This window comes from Coffea eugenioides, chromosome 10 (genome assembly GCF_003713205.1).
Source record: "Coffea eugenioides isolate CCC68of chromosome 10, Ceug_1.0, whole genome shotgun sequence".
Classification (NCBI taxonomy): Eukaryota; Viridiplantae; Streptophyta; class Magnoliopsida; order Gentianales; family Rubiaceae; genus Coffea; species Coffea eugenioides.
The window spans coordinates 32,999,065-33,017,663 of NC_040044.1; the positions used below are offsets into that span (position 1 = coordinate 32,999,065).

The following is an 18,599-nucleotide window of genomic DNA, read 5'->3' on the forward strand; positions in this document are numbered from 1 at the left end:
TCAGTGACCAAAACTCAACAATTGCAAAAGTTTAGTAACCATCCAAATAATTTGCTCCAGCAGATATTATTGTCCCTCTCAATACTGAGATTGATTGCTGATTTATGAATTTCAAGTAGGCCCACAGAAAATAACTAGGGACTAATTCAATGGAAATTAGGGACTAAATTTGGGGGAAAAAAATCTACCAATAGTTTAGCCAAAAGATTAGGCTTTCTGATGAGATTGGAACTATGTGATGGGCCTGGTGGCATGCTCATAGTGACTTGTCTCGAGCAACGGTTCATGGTGCCATCCATGTTAACCCCAACAGAGGCGATACATATCTATTTCCTAAGCCTTATGCAGAATTGCCCATCATCTAATGTCTGCTTCTTGTTTTGTTTTTGGTTATAAAACTCAAATGCTACAATATTTTTGCACGTACGTTGACTTGAATAAATCAGAAAACAATTTATAGGTAATTTCATGTTTAAGTTTGATGATGTTTTAATGCAGGAGAATGGTGGAAGAGTTATGTACAAGTGGCTCCTTCCAAATTCCTGAGTAATGCAGGAGAATGGTGGAAGAGAAGAGTGATGTAATGGAATCCTGAGGACCAAACAATTCCGATGCTTTCTTGGTGATCTTTATCCATGCTCAAAACCAGGTATCTGGCCAGGAATTTTTGGAATTTCTCTTATTTTGTGTATTAGTGAGGACGAGGTCGTTAAAGTACTTAGGAATATCCAATTCTTGGCCGAAGCACATCTCTTTCATCCAAACTTCTACTTTCTTCATCATTGACTATAACAGAGAACAGAATGAAAAAAAATAAGAAAGGAATCATTTTCTGCTTGCTTCTTAGTCACCAGACTCACCACCACAACATTAGTACCTGCTCAGCTAGAAAGTTCTTCTGGAACCCACATTTTGTTTTTTCTTACTTTCCTATTGCCCCCTCAAAGAAACCTAAAAGTTCTGTGACCCCAAACGACCCAAGATCTTAGCAGTAGGAATCAAGCTTCCATCTACAAACTCATAATAGGCAAAATTGAGCCATTCATTGCAGTCAGCTAGAGCTGTTAAGCATGCTAAATTACAGAAGTACTGATCGCTGCTGCAGCTGTTCCTACTGATAGAAAATCATGACATTTAAGCCTTGAACACCTCAAGAAGCTCTGACACTATAACAGAGACTTCAGCGCTTGTGAAACATTTTGGGTAATTCGATCATGTATTGGCTCCTGCATGAACACATTCAAGTCATATCGGGATTTAATCTAGTAACCTTGAGATAACAAATCAGTCATTATGATTTTACCTTTGTTGTAGGTATCTCAAAACTTGAATTTGTTATTGTCTCAAACAAGAATATATATCTGTCATTAGAAGGAAATATCAGTAATATGTGTTCACAACTAATAAACTCTGCCAATGTCTTCACTCCATCGAGAAAAACTAATAAGAAATGACAATATATGCCATTATGAGCCAAAATATAAAAAGGTGAATGAATGAATAACACACCGCCAAGCTAATTCAGAAACCAGTCCTCCTGGAGCATCAGGCAAGACCCAAGCAAGGATATCACCATTATCAGTTCTGATGAGTAACTCAGTGGGAATAGCCATTCGAATGATACACAGAGAACTAATTTAAATAGAATAACCTTATCTTCATATGGGTTGCAATGATCATTGAACCATAGCCTCAAGAACTCCTGGGAAAGGTTTAGTATTAAAATATGGGAGTCAGAATGCTATAGCATCTCCAAGAGTAACAGTATAATCTTGTATTAAAGAAAGTTACACACACGACATATATATATGTAGGCACACTTGATTTGGTACAAATGACTTCTTCTATTATTGGAATGTTGATTTTGCTTTTCGGGTTTTTCGCCTTCTTGAGGTTTTGCTTTTAATTCCAACCTTTTTCCCCCCTCAAGGCATTACCTTGTCAACATTTTCTGGTTCAAGGCCATTCCAAAAGTGTTCTTGATAAGAATGACCAATCCAATATCTACTCGAGTCTGGTATATGCACCTTCAAAAGAAAATCAGAACACAAGATAGTGTTATAATTACACATGGAAATGTGTGTGAGGGAGTGTAAGAGAGAAAGAGATGCACAGGACACACACAAACACGAGCACTTCACAAGCAGAGAGAGAGAGAAAATACCATTTACCTCATCAACCAAAAACACAGTACCATCAGGTGCTTTTCCAAATTCATACTTGGTGTCTACTAATACGAGGCCATGTTTTATTGCCACCCGCTGCAGTTAATTATGGAAAAAAAATGGATAAGGAAAGGAGAATTTATATACCAATGGTAGCTCCACTTCACCACCCCTTGATCATTCTTGCATTTTCTCAAATACTCCCTAGTTTGAACAAATGATCACAATGCTTAGAATTCCTAAGGAGGCAGTTCTTCTAATAAATATCACGGAGTAACTGCTTCTCCATCATCATTAAATTAGAATTAGAAAAACTGCCTAATTACATGACTTCAACATGATTAACCCTAAGTTGCACGCAGAAGGCTCATGTCAACTTGTGTAACTGATATCAACATCATCAGATGAAGAATAATTTTAATACCAATTTGAATGGCATTCTGCTATAGTGGACTGATGTCCCTAGCAAATGTTTCCAGAAAACTAAACAAATGAAGAAAGCATGAGTATGTACCATGCCACAACCAAAAAAAACTACATGAAAATAAAAAAACAAATTTCCCTTAAGAAAAGCCAAAACTTAACTACCTGACCATATGCAAATAACTGTAGTGCCCTCTTACTTGTTTCCTCGTAATCTGCTCTAGACATTAAACCACGTTGAATTATCTGAGATGCAAAATTTTTAGCACAAATAAGCAGTATGATCTATTAGCTGGTTACGACTAAAGATAAGGAAAACAAACAATGCTCATTAATGTGTTGCCCAAATTGAGGGCAAAATTGGAATTTTTTTTCACAATGTCCCACAGAACATTAATAGCAGGCGCATTGTACAGATAAAATAGAACTTCCTTCTGTAGGGTGCTCAACATGAGATAGACCCTTTTTTATGTATAGCAAGGCAATTCACTCAAATGCAATTGGCTATTATTGTCTCTACTTTATTACACTAGAAATCAACAGAATATATACACATGCCTAATGAATGACAAGTTCTATTTAGTAAATGAAAACCTCATCCGGAGTTACAGGAACATCATGATCTGCAGCTTTAGTAGTTGGTGTGAGAATATTTTCTAGTAGCTTTTGGTTTTTCACCATTTCTGTTATACATTCATTGAAGAATCATAAAAACCAGAAGTTGTACAAAAGATGGAATTGACACAGTAAGTAACATGTCGCACCATCAGGAAGTACATTGCCACAGTAATTCCGAACTACTTTTTTGTAGACAGTCCACAATGATGTATCAGTGCTTCCAGTCACATAACCCCTAACTAGAAATAGAAAACAATCAACAAGTGAATTAGTTTGTGACTCACTATGGAAATGAGAGCCACTGCAAGTCAAAGACAACCACATAGTTTCATACTGCTACACAAACACGTAGTTGGAGACAGAAAAATTTGCAGAATATTGCATATAAGGAAAAAAAATGTGCAGAAGCTAAAAGTAAGATTCATCGAAACAGTTTAAAGAGTGTCATGCTATTATTGTGACTAATATCTCACCAACAAATTCAATAGGAAATACTAAACATTTCTTTGCGATGGTCACATTCTTGTCTGGTGCAGATACAACTGCATTTGGAACAATGTGCTGACTTTTATTAAGCCACCACAAACTTGTCTCATTAAGCACCTGCCGCAAAACACTCATTAGCCTCAACCAATCATACGTATTCTTCTGCTTTAATCAGAATCTTTTCTGTATGTTTAGAATCATGTACCTGTCCCTTGAAGGGGATTGAAGCAAGAACTCTGTCAAATGCACTTTGCCGATCTGTTGTTACCAGTACAAGATAATTTCCTCCATCATAAATGTCCCTGACCTTCAAAGTGAGTCAAATGATCATTTGAGTATCAGCTATACGAAGAAACTGGAGAGCAACTATGTTATCAGAGAATCCACTTATTCTACCATTTCACACCCCCCCCAAAAAAAACAATCCAGCAAAGCATTCCCCACCTTGCTCCCCCGGCCCCCCAGGAGGCCAGCCGCTAATGAAGTGTTCAACAGGGTTAACCTATCTTTACTCTCACTCGCAGCAACCAACACACAAAATAAAATTTTTTTTAAAAAAGTCTTCGCAGCTCTCCCAAACTAATGACAAACTTTTCTTACTCCCTTTTCCAACATTCATCAAATAACTGAACTAAGCATAGCAGCAGAGACAAGAAGTAAGATATATGATTATACGCCTCATAAAGAATACAAAGTCCATCGAGACACAAAAACACAAAAAAAGTACAATTAAAAAAAAAAGAACCACAAGATTACCCTAAACAAAAAATCGAGTAAAGAAAGGATTTTGGAAACAGTTACCTTGCCTCTGGTTTTGGATTTAAGACCAGGAACGGTTAAATCAAGATGGGTTTCAGATAAACAATTGCTCAATGAGCTCTGGATAGCATTCAAGAATTTATTTCTGTGTTCACTGGTTTTCAAGGCCTCAAGAGAAAGTGGCGGTTGGTGCTGCTGGCTTGATGACATTGATGCAGAGATACAAACTGACAGAGGAAGGCACTTCTTGGATTTTGTTAGTATCAATTTACGCAAAGAAGATGACGAGAGGGATGAAGGGTTTGGATGGTTGATTGGTATGCATTTTGGCGTAAGGGTTTTGGAAGGGCTCAGAGCTCCTCCTATACAATTCTGGGCCATTTTCTTTCCCAAAGCAACAGAACTTCGAACTCTGAAGTGTCAAGCTTCTTTTCTTTGAGGGGATGGGGGAGTTTCCGTTTTCATACAGGTCTGCAGTAATAGAGGCAACCCCCGGGAATTAATAGCAGTCTGGGACACCGAGCGCTGCATCAAGTCCAAGACAAGAGGGTGCAGGTATGTCAGGACTCAGTATCTTGGTTGTGTTTGATTAAAGGAAGGATTAATCAGGAGGTACGATTAGTGTACCCATGGAATGTAGGGGCACAAGGTGCATGTACGGTTGTTGAACCTATGGATGTATCCTTCTTGTAGTTATAAATTGGGAAAATCGCCAATTTAGTCCCTAAATATTTTCACTAACACCAATTTGGTTCCTTAAAATTTTTTACTATGAAATTAGTCCTCAAAGTAAAATATATACGTCAATTAAGGACCTGCGTCGTAGCGCCGCCGCAAACTTGTCTCTTATTGAAGTAGACGGCAGTCCATTCAGGGGCTTTTTGGGCACTTCATGCCATGAATTCTTAGAAGCTTGAGAAGAAGCCATGGGAAGTCCTATGAGTAAGAAGCCCGGTGAAATTGCGAAATTTGGGCTTGAGAAGCTTGGTGAAATTTGGGCAACTGGATATTCAAGAGGAATTGGAGTTGTTTTCAGAAGAATTCTTTGGATTGGGATTTGAGTTTCCTTAGAAATCTGATTTTTCTATCTGATCCTGAAGCTTTGGAGGTTAGTGATGGTATTGGAAATTTGATTTTCGGGGATTTTCTTGTATGAATCTTTGGCAATTTAAGCTCGTCTTTTTTTGCTGAATGTTGTTCGACAGGGGAGATTGCAGGAATTTTCAAGTCGGAAGATCAGTTTCTGGGTTGGTGAAGATCGGATTGGAATTCTTTTTTTTTTTTTGTTTAATAGGGTAAATCACAGATCACCATAGATTCATATACCTAGGTATAATCAAAGGCGTATTTACATCTCCAAGTTCTTAAAAAACAAAGAAATCAGAAGATCAACATTTCATAATCACAGCCGATGACGACGACGATGATATTTATGATCTTCAGTCTTCGTTCTTAATAGGATCTTCATAGTTGGGATCATTTACGGCGACAGCTTCTTTGTGGATCCGTCCTAGCTCAGCATCGGAGTAACAGCGCCATGGCTACCTTTCTTCGGCAATCCATTCATGCTTGTACCCGATTTCCTGTCTCTCCTGATCTCCTGACCGTTGCCGGCCTTCACATTTGTCTTGGAGCTTTTGCCGGAATTCCTCATCTGTCTCTCTCCGTCCATGGGTCTTCTATAGCTACTCTATCAATTGAAGCGAGTAGATTTGGAATTCAGACAGAGGATTAAAGCTCTGATTTACTTGAAACGGTTCCTAATTCTGAGGACTAAAGACGATTAGAACCATTGTTGATTCTCGGTGGTTGATATGAGTTTTCAGATGGAAGCCTTTTTTTTTTCTTTTGGGATTTTTCCCCGCCTTTTATCTTTACAACCAATTGAATTACTCAGAGATTTGTTCCAATGCACTTACCCTGTTATGAAAGGTAAAAAAATCTTCTTCATATGTTGTTTCTCCCAGAAAAATTTCAATATCTATTTTTTCAAGAGAAACAACTGGATTAGAAGCTTAGTCTTTCAAATTTGGTGACTAATCTAGTTGCCCAGTTGCCCAAAAATAGGGAAGTTTGCCCAACTGGATATGCCCAGTTGCCCAAAAAGTTAGTAGCCATGGCTTCTAATCCAGTTGTCAAGCCTAGTGAAATTTCCCATGCCCAAATTCTGATGCTTGAGAAGCTGCAAATGCGAAAGACTAAGCTTGATAAAAGCTTAAGTACATCCATGCTTGGAGAAAATTGTCGAGCATTATCTTTGTTGCCGCATTTGCTGCTGTTCTTATATGTTCAGTCATGGCTGCTGCTATGGCTGTTCCTCCTGTTGCGGCCGTCCTTGCTGCTGCTACTTCCATCCCTCTGGGATCAATGGGGAAGTGGATTGATTCTCTTTTGCAGAGCTATGAAAATGCTGTCAAAGGACAGAAGGAGATCATGAGCTCAATTCGAGATAGAAAATTGGTTTGCGTCCAACATATGCCGAAATTAGGAAAACTTTTGAGAGAGTGCATGAAATGCCCAAAAAGCCCCTGAATGGACCGCCGTCTACTTCAATAAGAGACAAGTTTGCGGCGGCGCTACGACGCAGGTCCTTAATTGACGTATATATTTTACTTTGAGGACTAATTTCATAGTAAAAAACTTTAAAGGACCAAATTGGCGTTAGTGAAAATATTTAGGGACTAAATTGGCGATTTTCCCTTATAAATTTTGTACAAGTAAATTATAGAAAGAAAGTGATTATAGTATAGAAAATAATGAGTAACTATTTTTTTCGGTAAATTCCAGATTTTAATTTTTTATTATTAAGAGATCTACAAGAGAAATATAAAAAGTAAAAAAGAAAAAGAACCAAAAATAGATCAACATAAAAAATGTTAAATAATTTTGATTATTCAGAATCAAAATTTATAATGAGGTACATTAATCAAACGAGAATAGAGCATGCATCTATGAGTATTAATATATGTACATTTTTGTTGATCCATTGCATGCTCTAGTTATTGAAATAATCAAATTGATTGATTGTCATAATCACTTTTTATAATCATTTTTTTTTTTTGTAAAATCTACAGCAAACGAGAATGAAGTTCTAAAATGAATAGAGTAACTAATGGTAATTTAAATTAGAAAACCTCCTGAACAAATAAGGTAATGGTTGAATTATAAATAAGACAACTAAACTATCAATTTTTAAAAATTCACAAGGGATGAGAAGTGATTAAGGTTCATTTGCTCATTTTTACTTTTAGTTTTTTTCTTTTTTTTTTTGCTTTGAATTTGAAATGTTGGTTATGAAAAATTAAAGTAATTATAGAAATAATCAAAATTAATCTAAGTTATTGTTTGGTAGAATCTGAAATTTTTTTTGTTATTAAAAATCTAAAATCTATATGCAAAAGCAAATGAAAACACCAATTGTTCAAAACCATAGTATATCTAATTAGGCGAAACAATCAATCGAAAAAGGTGCCTATGGTTGGGATTGGAATTTGTGAGACTTAAAGCCTCCAAAATTAAAGCAGGAGGAAAACATGAATTAAATTAAAGGGGTGAATTAGTGCACAAAATGGACAAGAAACCAATAACATATCAAACTTCCTAGCAATGTGTTTGGATTGCATTTTCCGTGATTTTTCATGAAAAAATTACTGTAGGATTTGATGTATGTGAGGGAAAAAGGTAATAGGGAAATGTGATCACGGAAACGACGTAATTTTTCGACGAAAACCGGCAATCCAAACAAGGCTTCATTTGCTACCTTGTTGTCCCAAAATACTAAATTACTAAAAAAGGAGAATAAAATAAGTAATATGTTTATTTGCTTGTTCTTACTTTTCAATCTTAAGGCGAGAATGAAACTAATCACCAGCATTGTCTACGTATTAAAGTTTAAAAATTTGTTCTCAAAATAAAATTTAATTGATGGAGACATTAATCAAATGAGATTACTGGTTCAACTCTCAAACCCTAGTTTAGGTTTCAAATGTTGAAACCTTTCCCTCGGATTCCTAGGCAATAACGATAATGATAAATATTTAATTTTGTCATTAAATTTGTCAATTTAGGCAAATTTCTCCTAAAACAATACTAAACTCTTTCTTTTCTTTATATATTTGGAAACAATACTAAAATAGCTTTTTAATGTATGATTCTTTTTTTAGTTTGGTAAATTCAGCATCACTATCAGTATCATCCTTCTCACAGACACAGCAAACTCCGGTACTCAATGCCAATCCCATTTCCCAAGACAAACATATTAAAAAAGAAAAATCTAACAATTAAAAAATCCTTTTTTCCCTTCGGATGATTACATATCCTCTTTTGTTACTATGTTGATTCTTAAACCTTGGGGAATTAGAGAAAGAACCAACTTCTGGAGTCTGTACAAATTGAAGGTGTTCACATAATATAATAGGACGCGTTCCTTTTCTCTCATTGTATTTTTCCGACAGCCAAATCATCCACAATCATAAACATTCCTAATCCTAAGCAACAATTTCCTTCCAATCCATCCTATATGATCTTTCCTTCCCTTGAAGGTATATAGGGTTCTTTTTTTGGATCTCAACCTGTCCCTCTTCCTATACCATAAAAGCAAATCCAACCCATAAAGAATCCCATATTTTCTGTCTCATCTTTCCTTACCTCATCTGGGTTTTGTCCCTCAATCCGAAAGGTTTGTCTTATTTCCTTTAATTCTTGTAAAGTGATAGCTTTTGTATGTTTCTCGCAAAAAACTGAATCATGGGTTCTTTTTAATTTATGCCAATGGTCATTGATTAAAGTTATCTTCTTTCTTCTTTTTTTTTTTGGTTTTTACTTTTTTTCCTTTTTCACAATTTAATTTGCAGGATTGAAGTTCCTGAGCATCTCTGGTGCATGTTCTTGTTTTGAATTTAAGTTTTTAATCTGATTAATGAGAAAGAAGAGGAAAGGGAGTGAAATTTTAGGCCCAAAACAGATTGGGGCTTTCGAGGGATCCCATGATCTTAATTCATCGGTATCGAATTTACGATTTCATTACTCTTTAGAAGATTATTCAAGGTTGAAAAAGAGATGCAAGGAAGAGGGTGATGGTGGGGTCGGGGGTTGTGAAATTGTTAAGTCATGTAAAAGTACTAGGCTTGCTGGCATTGCTGCCACAGCGCCACCATGCGGGGCCTCGTCCATAGGGTTATCGGGTCGAGGGCTTAAGCGGAAGATAGGGTGTATAGATACCGCAACTCAAACTGGTAGGAAGAATAAGCTTGAGGATGATTATGAGTTGGTGGACAAGATTGGGAGAGGAAAATTTGGATCAGTTTGGTTGTGTAGGAGTAAGGTTACTGGGGTACAATTCGCATGTAAAACACTGAAGAAAGGTGAGGAGACTGTTCATAGAGAGGTGGAGATAATGCAGCATTTATCAGGCCATCCTGGTGTGGTGACATTGGAGGCAGTCTATGAGGATGATGAAAGTTTTCATTTGGTGATGGAACTATGTTCTGGTGGGAGGTTGATTGATCAGATGGCCAGGGAAGGCCTGTACTCTGAGCACCAGGCTGCTAATATATTTAAGGACTTGATGCTGGTAATCAAGTATTGCCATGAAATGGGGGTTGTGCATAGGGATATAAAGCCTGAAAACATTCTTCTAACTACTTCTGGAAAGATAAAGCTTGCAGATTTTGGCTTGGCTGTGAGGATTGCCAATGGTAAAATCTCATCTCCTTGAAAGAAATTACTCAATTTTTTCATTAGGATTTGCATTTATACATAGATACAGAAGTTTTCTTTTCTTCTTTGGCGCTTTATGCTTACTCTGTAGGATCATGTCTCTGTGTATTTTCTTGGTCTTATTTGTTTTGATTTCTGGTGATTGATCCCAAAAATGCTTAATGTTTCTAATTTTTACAGAATGTTACAGAAGTTTGATTTGCTGCTTTGGAAGTAGCTGAATTTACTTTGTCTTTCACTAATGCTTTTTTGGATTTAAGTTTGGATACCTGGAGGGATAAGGCAGCTTTTTATCTTGAACGTTAGCTCCATGAAACGACATGCTAGTGCAACATGGAAGAGTTTGAATCAAAGAATGAATCGCCATTTACCTACTTGTGTGCAACCTTAACCTTATGACAATTTTGTGGATCAAAAACTTTACTCTTGTTCTCATGATACGGTGTTGGACAGATCCAAGGCATTAATGTGCACTCAGAAAGAAATCATTGGATTTTCTGCTCTGTTGTTGAAGTTACTGGCTAGCTGTTAATGTGGACTTAGAAAGTGATCATTGGATTTTCCACTCTTTGTTGGACTATTAGTGTTGTTGAAGTCATTGGCTGGCTTTCAAAAGGATACCGATGAGCATGTAATACTGATACCTACATATACCAGCTGACTTAAAGAAGAAGAAGAAGGGAAAAAGGTAAAAATGGAAAAGGTGCCGAGGGTTGGGGGAGTTTGCTAACAGACGGACAAGTAAATGACCAGAAGCGAATAGAAAGCATTTGAACTAAGTTAGGGAAGAGAAATTCACAATATTTGCAATGGAGAGTGAAGAAAATCAATGTGGCCATACCTTTTTCGACCATCAATTATATTTTCCACTGGAATTGACTCTCTGACCCCATGCCAGATCAGACAAGATTGTGTAGATGTGTTCCTTTTTTTTTTTTTTTGCATATATGTGTTTTCGTCATTTTCACAGGAAGAGAAGCTCAGCTGCATTGCTATTCACGTCTGCTTAATTATTTACCTTGAATAGAAGAACTTTTCCTTCGCTGTTTCTATGTGTCTTTAGTCCAATTGTCACTTTCCTACTATAATTTTAGCCTTGTTTTCCAGTGGTAATTGGTGCTTTTGGTTTTTTGCCCACCCAAACCCCCCCCCCCCCTTTTTCTTTTCTCATGGTAAATGCCATTTTTAAGGGTCTACAATAATGGTGACTGTGATTACTTTGCCTTTGTCTTACATGTGGTGGGATGTTTGAGCAGGTCAGAGATTAACTGGTTTGGCTGGAAGTCCAGCTTATGTTGCACCTGAAGTTATAGTGGGGGATTACTCTGAGAAAGTGGATATATGGAGTGCTGGTGTTCTTTTACATGCTCTCTTGGTTGGTGTTCTCCCATTTCAAGGAACCTCCTTGGATGCTGTGTTTGAGGCAATTAAGAATGGCGAGCTTGATTTCCATTCAGAAACATGGAAATCAGTCTCTAAACTTGCAAGAGATCTCCTGGAGCGTATTCTTACTAGGGATGCGGCGGCAAGAATAACTGCTGATGAAGTGCTATGTAAGCTTTATCTGTGTCTTGTCTAATTTGTTCTGGAGGTTTTGGCTTTCCGTCGTTCTGTTTTATCGTCAACCAGCTGCCTTTATCTCACTTGTTTAATAGATATTTGAAAATATTGAATTTAGCTAAGTAGGAGTTAGTATCCTCTGATCACTTGCTTCTTTACCCAAATCTTTCTTCCTAGTTGAAGTAGTTACAATATCTTATTAGACACAAACTTGTAAACCAGCTTTCCTCCTACATTGAAGATATTCCATGCAATGACAGGTCATCCATGGATTTCATTCTACACTGAGAGGATGTTGAAGACTCTGCCTATCAAGTCAAAGGTTAGGCTTCATTTTGGTGGCGCATCTACTCCAATGTCAGCTACTGCAGGAAGATTGCAGCTGGATAGCAATAGAAGAGGTGATACACCCACTGAGGATGCAAGTCCTGTTTCATCACTGGAGAGTCTTCCTAAAGATTTAGGGGAGCAAGATGACTCGGGTTTAGTTGATGCACTTGCGGTTGCAATTTCACATGTAAGGATATCTGAGCCTAAAAGGAGCAGGCTGTGTGGTCATGGTCCCAGCAGTCCGATACGGGAGCAGCACTCCTCTAACATGAAGGCTGGCAGCCTCTGCAAAGCATTTTGACTCTCGTGTACATAAAGCTGACAGGACCAAGTCTGCCTTAATTAACCAACTAGCTGCAGTTTCTACAGCTAAGAGGGTTTCCACCCAATAACCTACCTCCTACGACTTTCTGGGATTAATCTAGATTGACTTGTAATGGTTTAGGCTGACAGTTCTGCTTACATGATTTAAGCAATAAATCTGATGTACATACAGAGAATCTGTAAATAGATTAACGTTGTATGGCCCGTTTCATGCACATGCTGTGCTGACTAATGAAGTGATTTGCTGCTTATGTTGTTAAATTTATCCCTGCTGGATTGGCATAGCAGCCAGTGCACTGGAGAATTTAAAAAGAAAGAAAAACGCTAGTGCGCTTCTTGATTGCTTGTCCAAGACTTGTCGATCTTTACCTCCACCCAACTTGCCTTCAGCCATTGTTTTCTGAGCAAGTTCTTTAACCTTTCCGTATAAGATGTTTAAACAAGCTAGGGGTTCTGCGCAGTGTGTGAATTATCTGCTCAGAGTGCATGATGAAAGTGAAACAGGTGCTCGGCCATTGCTCATTTGAGTTGAGATTTGGACGTGATAAATTATCTCACATTCACTTCATCTTACGTGAAGTGAAGGGTGGAAGTCAACTATCTTCTAACGTGGGCAAATGGATGATCAAGAATCCAAATCTGCTGAGCTGCCACAAGGGTACATCTTTCATATTTAGCGTTGATGCCGGCTGATGGAAGACCTTATAAAATTTTATTTTTACATTCCTGTTGCAGGCATCCACAAAAGATCACCATAATAAAATGGGAGTATTGGTTGTGTCAAACAATCAAAATTAAAGCTCCCCTTGGTTCAGCATTTATTAGACATTGATCCAAAGGTGGGTTGCCTTGGAAATAATATAAGTATTCTTGCTGCTGAACGTGCGTGGCATCGAGAGATTAATTTAGTTGTGACTGGAAACCACCAAGACACGTTGACCTTGGAGGTCTCTTCTTCGTCTGCTTGATTAAACTAGTTTATGGCCTCAATCTCAAGACTTAATTTGCGTCTTTAAAGTGATAAAATTCTTAAAGTCGGCCCCTGTATTGATGCGAGATTGATCTTGGAGACCCGATGAAAATGGAGGAACATGAAAAACCTTGCACCCAGACCAAGAAAGAATGCCGGTCAATCACCTTCCTCATACTCTTTCAGTTTTTGTTCTCCTTAGTAATTGTCTTCTACGTTCAATCATTCACTCTTGATTCTTCCTTCCATCCAAGTTCGAGTCCGAAGGCCATTTTCCCCCAGTGCAAAACAGAGGCTGGTGCGTGGAACCAGACTAAGGTCATCGATGCCTTGGTTGACAAACTAAAGCAGTCGGTGACTTTCCTGCCCCTGAAGGACCTCAGGTTTTCAGAATCTGCCATGACAGGCAACACATGGTTCATGAGTTCATTGAACGACACTCTGGAGGAGAATGAAGCTGAACACTTGTATTTCCCTTCAGAGGCATCCCGAGGCCGGCTTCTTTGCCTGAAGGGACGTGACACAAGTGATGGCACAAAAAATTCCTATGCATTGGCATGGAAAGAGAGTCTACCTGAATCAGCCATTCTCTTGGAAGGCCTTACTTTTATATCAGACACCTACTTCAATCACGATAACTTGTGGCATGGAGTATCTGCTGCGGCCCCTTTCGTGAGATGGTCTATGAAGAATGGGTGCTCGAGGCCAAGTAGATGGGTGCTGTTTCACTGGGGAGAACTCAGGCACAAAATGGGATCGTGGCTTGGGCACTTGATGCAAATAAACTATGGGGATGTTAAGGTGGAAGGATTTGATAAAGGAGATGGACCTTACTGCTTTGAGAAGGCTCTTGTGATGAGGCATGATACAGGAGCAATGGGATCGGAGAGCAAATTGAAGGCTTTTGACTTGTTACGCTGCAAGGCCAGAAAGTTTTGTGGCTTCAACCAAGTAAGAAGAGGGATAGAGGTCCATGAAAGAGGTTTACCACTTATCAAGTTCACTCTGCTAATGCGACGAGGCTCGAGGTCTTTCAAGAATGCAACGGCTGTGAGAGAGATATTCGCAAAAGCTTGCGCTGCAGTAGAAGGATGCCAGTTCGATGTGGTTCAGTCGGAAGATCTAAGCTTCTGTGATCAGGTATCCCCGTATACCCGTGCTCTCAATGTTGAACTCTATTCAGTATTTACAGAGAGAGGGACTGAAACATTTTTCACCTGTAAATGTTGGATAGTTTTCCATAGAGTAAAAGCTTGTAAGTAGTAGATGGGCGTCCAAGTCTTTCCCTTAGTCATCGTAATGGCTAGTGCCTCGGTCACTTTCTGGTAAAAACGTGTTGGCGGATGGATCTACTGGTACATTGACTCAATTTGTTGTTCCAATTTTAGGTGCTTGTAATGAGCAAGAGCGACATTGTGGCATCTCCACACGGGGCTCAGTTGACGAACATGTTCTTCATGGATAGGAACAGCAGCATTATGGAATTCTTCCCAAAAGGATGGCTGGAGCATGCAGGAGTAGGCCAATATGCCCACCACTGGCTGGCAAATATGTCAGGAATGAAACACCGAGGGGCGTGGTGGGATCAAAACGGCCAAGAGTGCCCGAATCCCAAAGATGAACTTCAATGCTTTTTCTTCCACAAAGATGGACAAGTTGGTCACAACAAAACCTACTTTACCGAATGGGCCAAAAAGGTCCTTCACGAAGTGAGGCATGAGAAATTGGAAGAAGCTACCAAAAGGCAGGTAGATGATGATCGGCAGCTCACTTCAAAAGCCTGTGCTTGCTAGTCAGTCAATTTTGGCAACAGGCACCGGGCCACGAAAGCAAGAAACATCAAATAAGCAAGCAACTAGCAAGAGTTGACAGTCGTTTAAGCAAACTACAGATGAATATTCCATTCATACTGCATAAAGCATAGAATTTGATGGCAAGAACACATTTGGTTATACATCAGTTCCTCTTTCTTGATTGCTCGGCCACTAAACAAAACTTTAACAGTAGAGTAAGACAATTCTCTCACACAGTAGTCTCTCATTAGGCAGCCTAAACACAGATTTTCTACTTTTTGGCAGGAGGATTGGAAATGAAAATGCTTTTCTAGCAACTCTGTCAATACAAGTAGCATTACTATCATGGAGATGATTTACATTTGACACATGCTGCGTTCTCTAAGACTAGATCCCTTGTGACATGGTCTTGAAACAATTGACATGAGAATCTATCCCAAAAACAATCTGCCGTCATCTTCTTGAGAACTTGGATAAGAAGTAGACCACAAAGAACAGCAGCAGTGCAAAAAGAACTACATGCATAATGTGATTTGAGCCTTCCTTGATGATACTTTTGTTCAATCTCCGCATGTTGTTCTTCACCCCTGCTTGAACTTTAATCAGTGTCATTTGCTGTCCAAACAAAACAAGAAATGAGTGACCAATTGCCTTGCGGAAATCCCTTCCTTCAGGAAGAGGGAAGGCAGGTTTGCACAATATATCACAGGTAAATCAAAAATCAATGCAGATGGGCAATATAGTCTAGACTTTGCCCCCCACCGCCCCCCACGAAAACGAACCACCATGTACACACACGCACCAAAAAGAAAAAAAGGGGAGCTAATTTCCTAATTGATAGAGACAAAGAGATCAAATAAGTAAAATTAATGAATCAAAATCTTGGTAGACAATCAACAAACTACTGAAACAATTCAAACTACAGCTCTTGGCATACCAGCTGGTTGATAAAATCATTCTGAAACTTGGCTTCTGTCTCGATGTCTTGAGCTACCTGCAAACATATTTTAAGAGTAAGAGCATGAAAAATAGAGGACACATGAAACCATGTACTGATGTTTACTTGACAAGCATTAAAAAAGAAACATTGAAAAGGCGAGTAACTTCAAAGCTGCGATGCAGGTTTCTGAAGGAAAGGCTCAAAACTATAGTTAATATACCAATAAATTTCACTGATTCTCCACTTAGCAGCAGAAAAACCACTCAATTTGACCAATCCAACCATTGGATAAGTGAGAAAAAGCTTCCCCGAGCTTTCCGTGGTACCAGGGGGCGAATCATCAAAAACACAGAGAAAGAAAATATAGAAATAGAATGTTGTGAAGTAGCATTAAACACACAAGTAGTCAGCTTCTCCTTGGCAAGATGATCTTGCTCCAATTCATGCTTCTCATGGTATTGTGATCACTCACAAATTAAAACGGTATCCAACAACCCCCCCCCCCCCCCCCCAACAAAAAAAAAAGGAAAAAAGAGTGTTTGCACAGAAATAAGCCTTTCCAGTAGATGTTTATGAACTCAAAACTAATTTGCCTACTTCCTGTCTATGGAAAGATGTATGAATGACTACAAGGACTAGAACAATAACTTACATATTGATGCAATCAATATGCATAACCCTCAATCCATAGAATCTAATGAAAAATAGCAACTAAATGACAAGGTATAAAAATCACAAGCATCCACTCCCAGCAATCCAAATAAAATTCAACTTTGCTACAAAGATGAAACCTTCCCATCTACATACACAACCAATAACTAGAAGGTTGGCATATCACAGTGTTGCAGTAGCCGTTCAGTTTTAATTTCAAACTTAACATCCTACCAAGTGTATCACAGGAACAAATGAACATCAGAGTGAACATCCGTGAGTTACCTAGGCAGATAGCAAAGCATTGGCACAGCAACAACAAAACCTAATTCACAGACTCCATTCTAAACCCAGAAAAACTTATCTTTCTCAAATCTCGCAATGGTGGATACCTCGTACACGATGTACTCTCCAGCTTGTCTTTCACCCGTACATAAAAATTGCAACAAATTTACAGACGCCAATTGCCATAAGCACAGAATACCCAAATTTCTCCAAGTTCATCACTATATCGAAAAAAGCAACAACATATTTTTTTAACCACTAACTGATCTACCTTTTAAGTAACTAACAACAATAAATACCCCCCAAAAACGACCGGAAAAATGGAAAAATTCAGAATATTTGGAAGAAAGCTAGCAAATTATACATATTCTCAAGCTGAAATGCTATTATGTTCTTAATTAACGAAAAAGGTCGATGAGAAACTTACATTCCTTAGCTGACGAACTTGTTTACGAAGACCGGTGATTTCTTCATCGAACTCTCCATGAATCGGATCGATCCTCAATTGAATTTCATCTGATCCCCCCACTTGTCTCGTACTTAAACCCTCTCTGCACAATTTCATCGAACAATTGATAACATAGGTTAAAAAACAAAAAATCAAATTATAAATTAGGGCAAAATATTGTACATGAAACCAAAATCAGATCATTACTTTACAATTATCTTTACCAATTCAAAAGCAGAAGATTACCTCGATCTATAGGCAGCGGCGCCATAAAAATCGCCGGGTCTGCTAGAACTCGATGCCATCAGACGAAAATTGATCAAAAAAAAAACAGGAAACAGGAAAAAGAATAAGGGAAAGCCGAAGAGAGGATCTTCTGCAACGCGGAGGGCTAGAGTCGGGTGATTACTATTCTGCTGTGAATTCTGGATCGTTTTGGTTTTCTGATTTGAATTCGAACGAGGAGAGTTTTTATTTGTATTTTATTTTTTGTTTGAAATTGAATTTTTTTTTCCCAACAGGAGTGATGGAGGATTTTTGACGTGTCCGGATGTGGTTGGGAGGAGCTGAGTGACGTAATTGGAGTTGTGATCTACCGTCGGTTCTGATGATTGGCTGGTCAATCCAACGGTTTGAGTTAGTTTTTAGGGCGGCTATTATTGCTGACATGTCAAACAAATACTACTCAGTCAATATTGGTTGGGGTCCAATTTTTGGAGTCAAACAATTACTACTGAGTAAACAAGGCATGGTTAACCCACTACTCGGCCACCAAGAAAGTTTTAAACCTCTGTTTGAACGTAGATTAAGTGATCAAATCTTCTTATCTATATTTTAAAATTTCAGATTTTTTTAAAAGTATTATCAACGGATGCGTAGGCACCCGTCTAAATCCGTAGTAGTTTAATCCCCTCTAAATTCTTCTTGAATCTCTTTATGTTATCTGGTCCCTCTAGTATAGAATGAGTGTAGGTCTGCGCACTCATTTGAGTCGATAGTGGTTTATTCCCCTCCAAATTTTTTTTGGACCTCTTTAGATCTCTCGTTCCCCTAGTATAGAGTAAGTGTAGATCTATCGTATCCATCCATTTGATCTCTTGATCACCACTAAGACGGTCAAGGGTTCAAA

The 18,599-nt window shown here is 38.4% G+C and overlaps 4 protein-coding genes across 4 annotated transcripts; 2 read left to right on the forward strand and 2 right to left on the reverse strand.

The window, feature by feature from the left end:
• Window positions 1-739: 739 nt before the first annotated feature.
• Window positions 740-5,009, reverse strand: LOC113749788 (phosphoribosylaminoimidazole-succinocarboxamide synthase, chloroplastic-like). The gene is made up of 11 exons (XM_027293638.1): window positions 4,494-5,009; window positions 3,898-3,999; window positions 3,680-3,809; window positions 3,353-3,445; window positions 2,754-2,803; window positions 2,172-2,261; window positions 1,938-2,027; window positions 1,652-1,702; window positions 1,510-1,556; window positions 1,304-1,361; window positions 740-1,226 (listed from the first exon to the last, which is right to left on the reverse strand). Exons 1-11 carry the CDS (start codon window positions 4,830-4,832, stop codon window positions 1,167-1,169), a joined length of 1,110 nt encoding a protein of 369 aa, XP_027149439.1. The 5' UTR covers window positions 4,833-5,009; the 3' UTR covers window positions 740-1,166.
• A 3,693-nt stretch (window positions 5,010-8,702) lies between these two features.
• LOC113750188 (serine/threonine-protein kinase PEPKR2) lies at window positions 8,703-12,644 on the forward strand. Its single transcript, XM_027294151.1, has 4 exons — window positions 8,703-9,129; window positions 9,305-10,147; window positions 11,426-11,722; window positions 11,990-12,644. Exons 2-4 carry the CDS (start codon window positions 9,370-9,372, stop codon window positions 12,358-12,360), a joined length of 1,446 nt encoding a protein of 481 aa, XP_027149952.1. The 5' UTR covers window positions 8,703-9,129; window positions 9,305-9,369; the 3' UTR covers window positions 12,361-12,644.
• A 788-nt stretch (window positions 12,645-13,432) lies between these two features.
• Window positions 13,433-15,631, forward strand: LOC113750129. The gene is made up of 2 exons (XM_027294070.1): window positions 13,433-14,493; window positions 14,742-15,631. The coding sequence occupies exons 1-2, from the start codon at window positions 13,459-13,461 to the stop codon at window positions 15,144-15,146; spliced, it is 1,440 nt and encodes a 479-aa protein (XP_027149871.1). The 5' UTR covers window positions 13,433-13,458; the 3' UTR covers window positions 15,147-15,631.
• Window positions 15,229-17,964, reverse strand: LOC113750130 (bet1-like protein At4g14600). Its single transcript, XM_027294071.1, has 4 exons — window positions 17,717-17,964; window positions 17,450-17,573; window positions 16,084-16,140; window positions 15,229-15,761 (listed from the first exon to the last, which is right to left on the reverse strand). The coding sequence occupies exons 1-4, from the start codon at window positions 17,773-17,775 to the stop codon at window positions 15,600-15,602; spliced, it is 402 nt and encodes a 133-aa protein (XP_027149872.1). The 5' UTR covers window positions 17,776-17,964; the 3' UTR covers window positions 15,229-15,599.
• Window positions 17,965-18,599: the final 635 nt, after the last annotated feature.

Coding starts and splice junctions, on each gene's coding strand:
- LOC113749788 (XM_027293638.1), bottom strand. CDS start 4,832: ATGGCCCAGAATTGTATAGGAGGAGCTCTGAGCCCTTCCAAAACCCTT. Junction 3,810..3,897: donor CAATCCCCTTCAAGGGACAG/GTACATGATTCT, acceptor GTTTTGCGGCAG/GTGCTTAATGAGACAAGTTT. Junction 2,028..2,171: donor CTGTGTTTTTGGTTGATGAG/GTAAATGGTATT, acceptor TTTCTTTTGAAG/GTGCATATACCAGACTCGAG.
- LOC113750188 (XM_027294151.1), top strand. CDS start 9,370: ATGAGAAAGAAGAGGAAAGGGAGTGAAATTTTAGGCCCAAAACAGATT. Junction 10,148..11,425: donor GGCTGTGAGGATTGCCAATG/GTAAAATCTCAT, acceptor ATGTTTGAGCAG/GTCAGAGATTAACTGGTTTG. Junction 11,723..11,989: donor AACTGCTGATGAAGTGCTAT/GTAAGCTTTATC, acceptor ATGCAATGACAG/GTCATCCATGGATTTCATTC.
- LOC113750129 (XM_027294070.1), top strand. CDS start 13,459: ATGAAAATGGAGGAACATGAAAAACCTTGCACCCAGACCAAGAAAGAA. Junction 14,494..14,741: donor ATCTAAGCTTCTGTGATCAG/GTATCCCCGTAT, acceptor TTCCAATTTTAG/GTGCTTGTAATGAGCAAGAG.
- LOC113750130 (XM_027294071.1), bottom strand. CDS start 17,775: ATGGCATCGAGTTCTAGCAGACCCGGCGATTTTTATGGCGCCGCTGCC. Junction 16,141..17,449: donor AAGTTCGTCAGCTAAGGAAT/GTAAGTTTCTCA, acceptor ATATGTTTGCAG/GTAGCTCAAGACATCGAGAC. Junction 15,762..16,083: donor ATGATTTTATCAACCAGCTG/GTATGCCAAGAG, acceptor TTGTTTGGACAG/CAAATGACACTGATTAAAGT.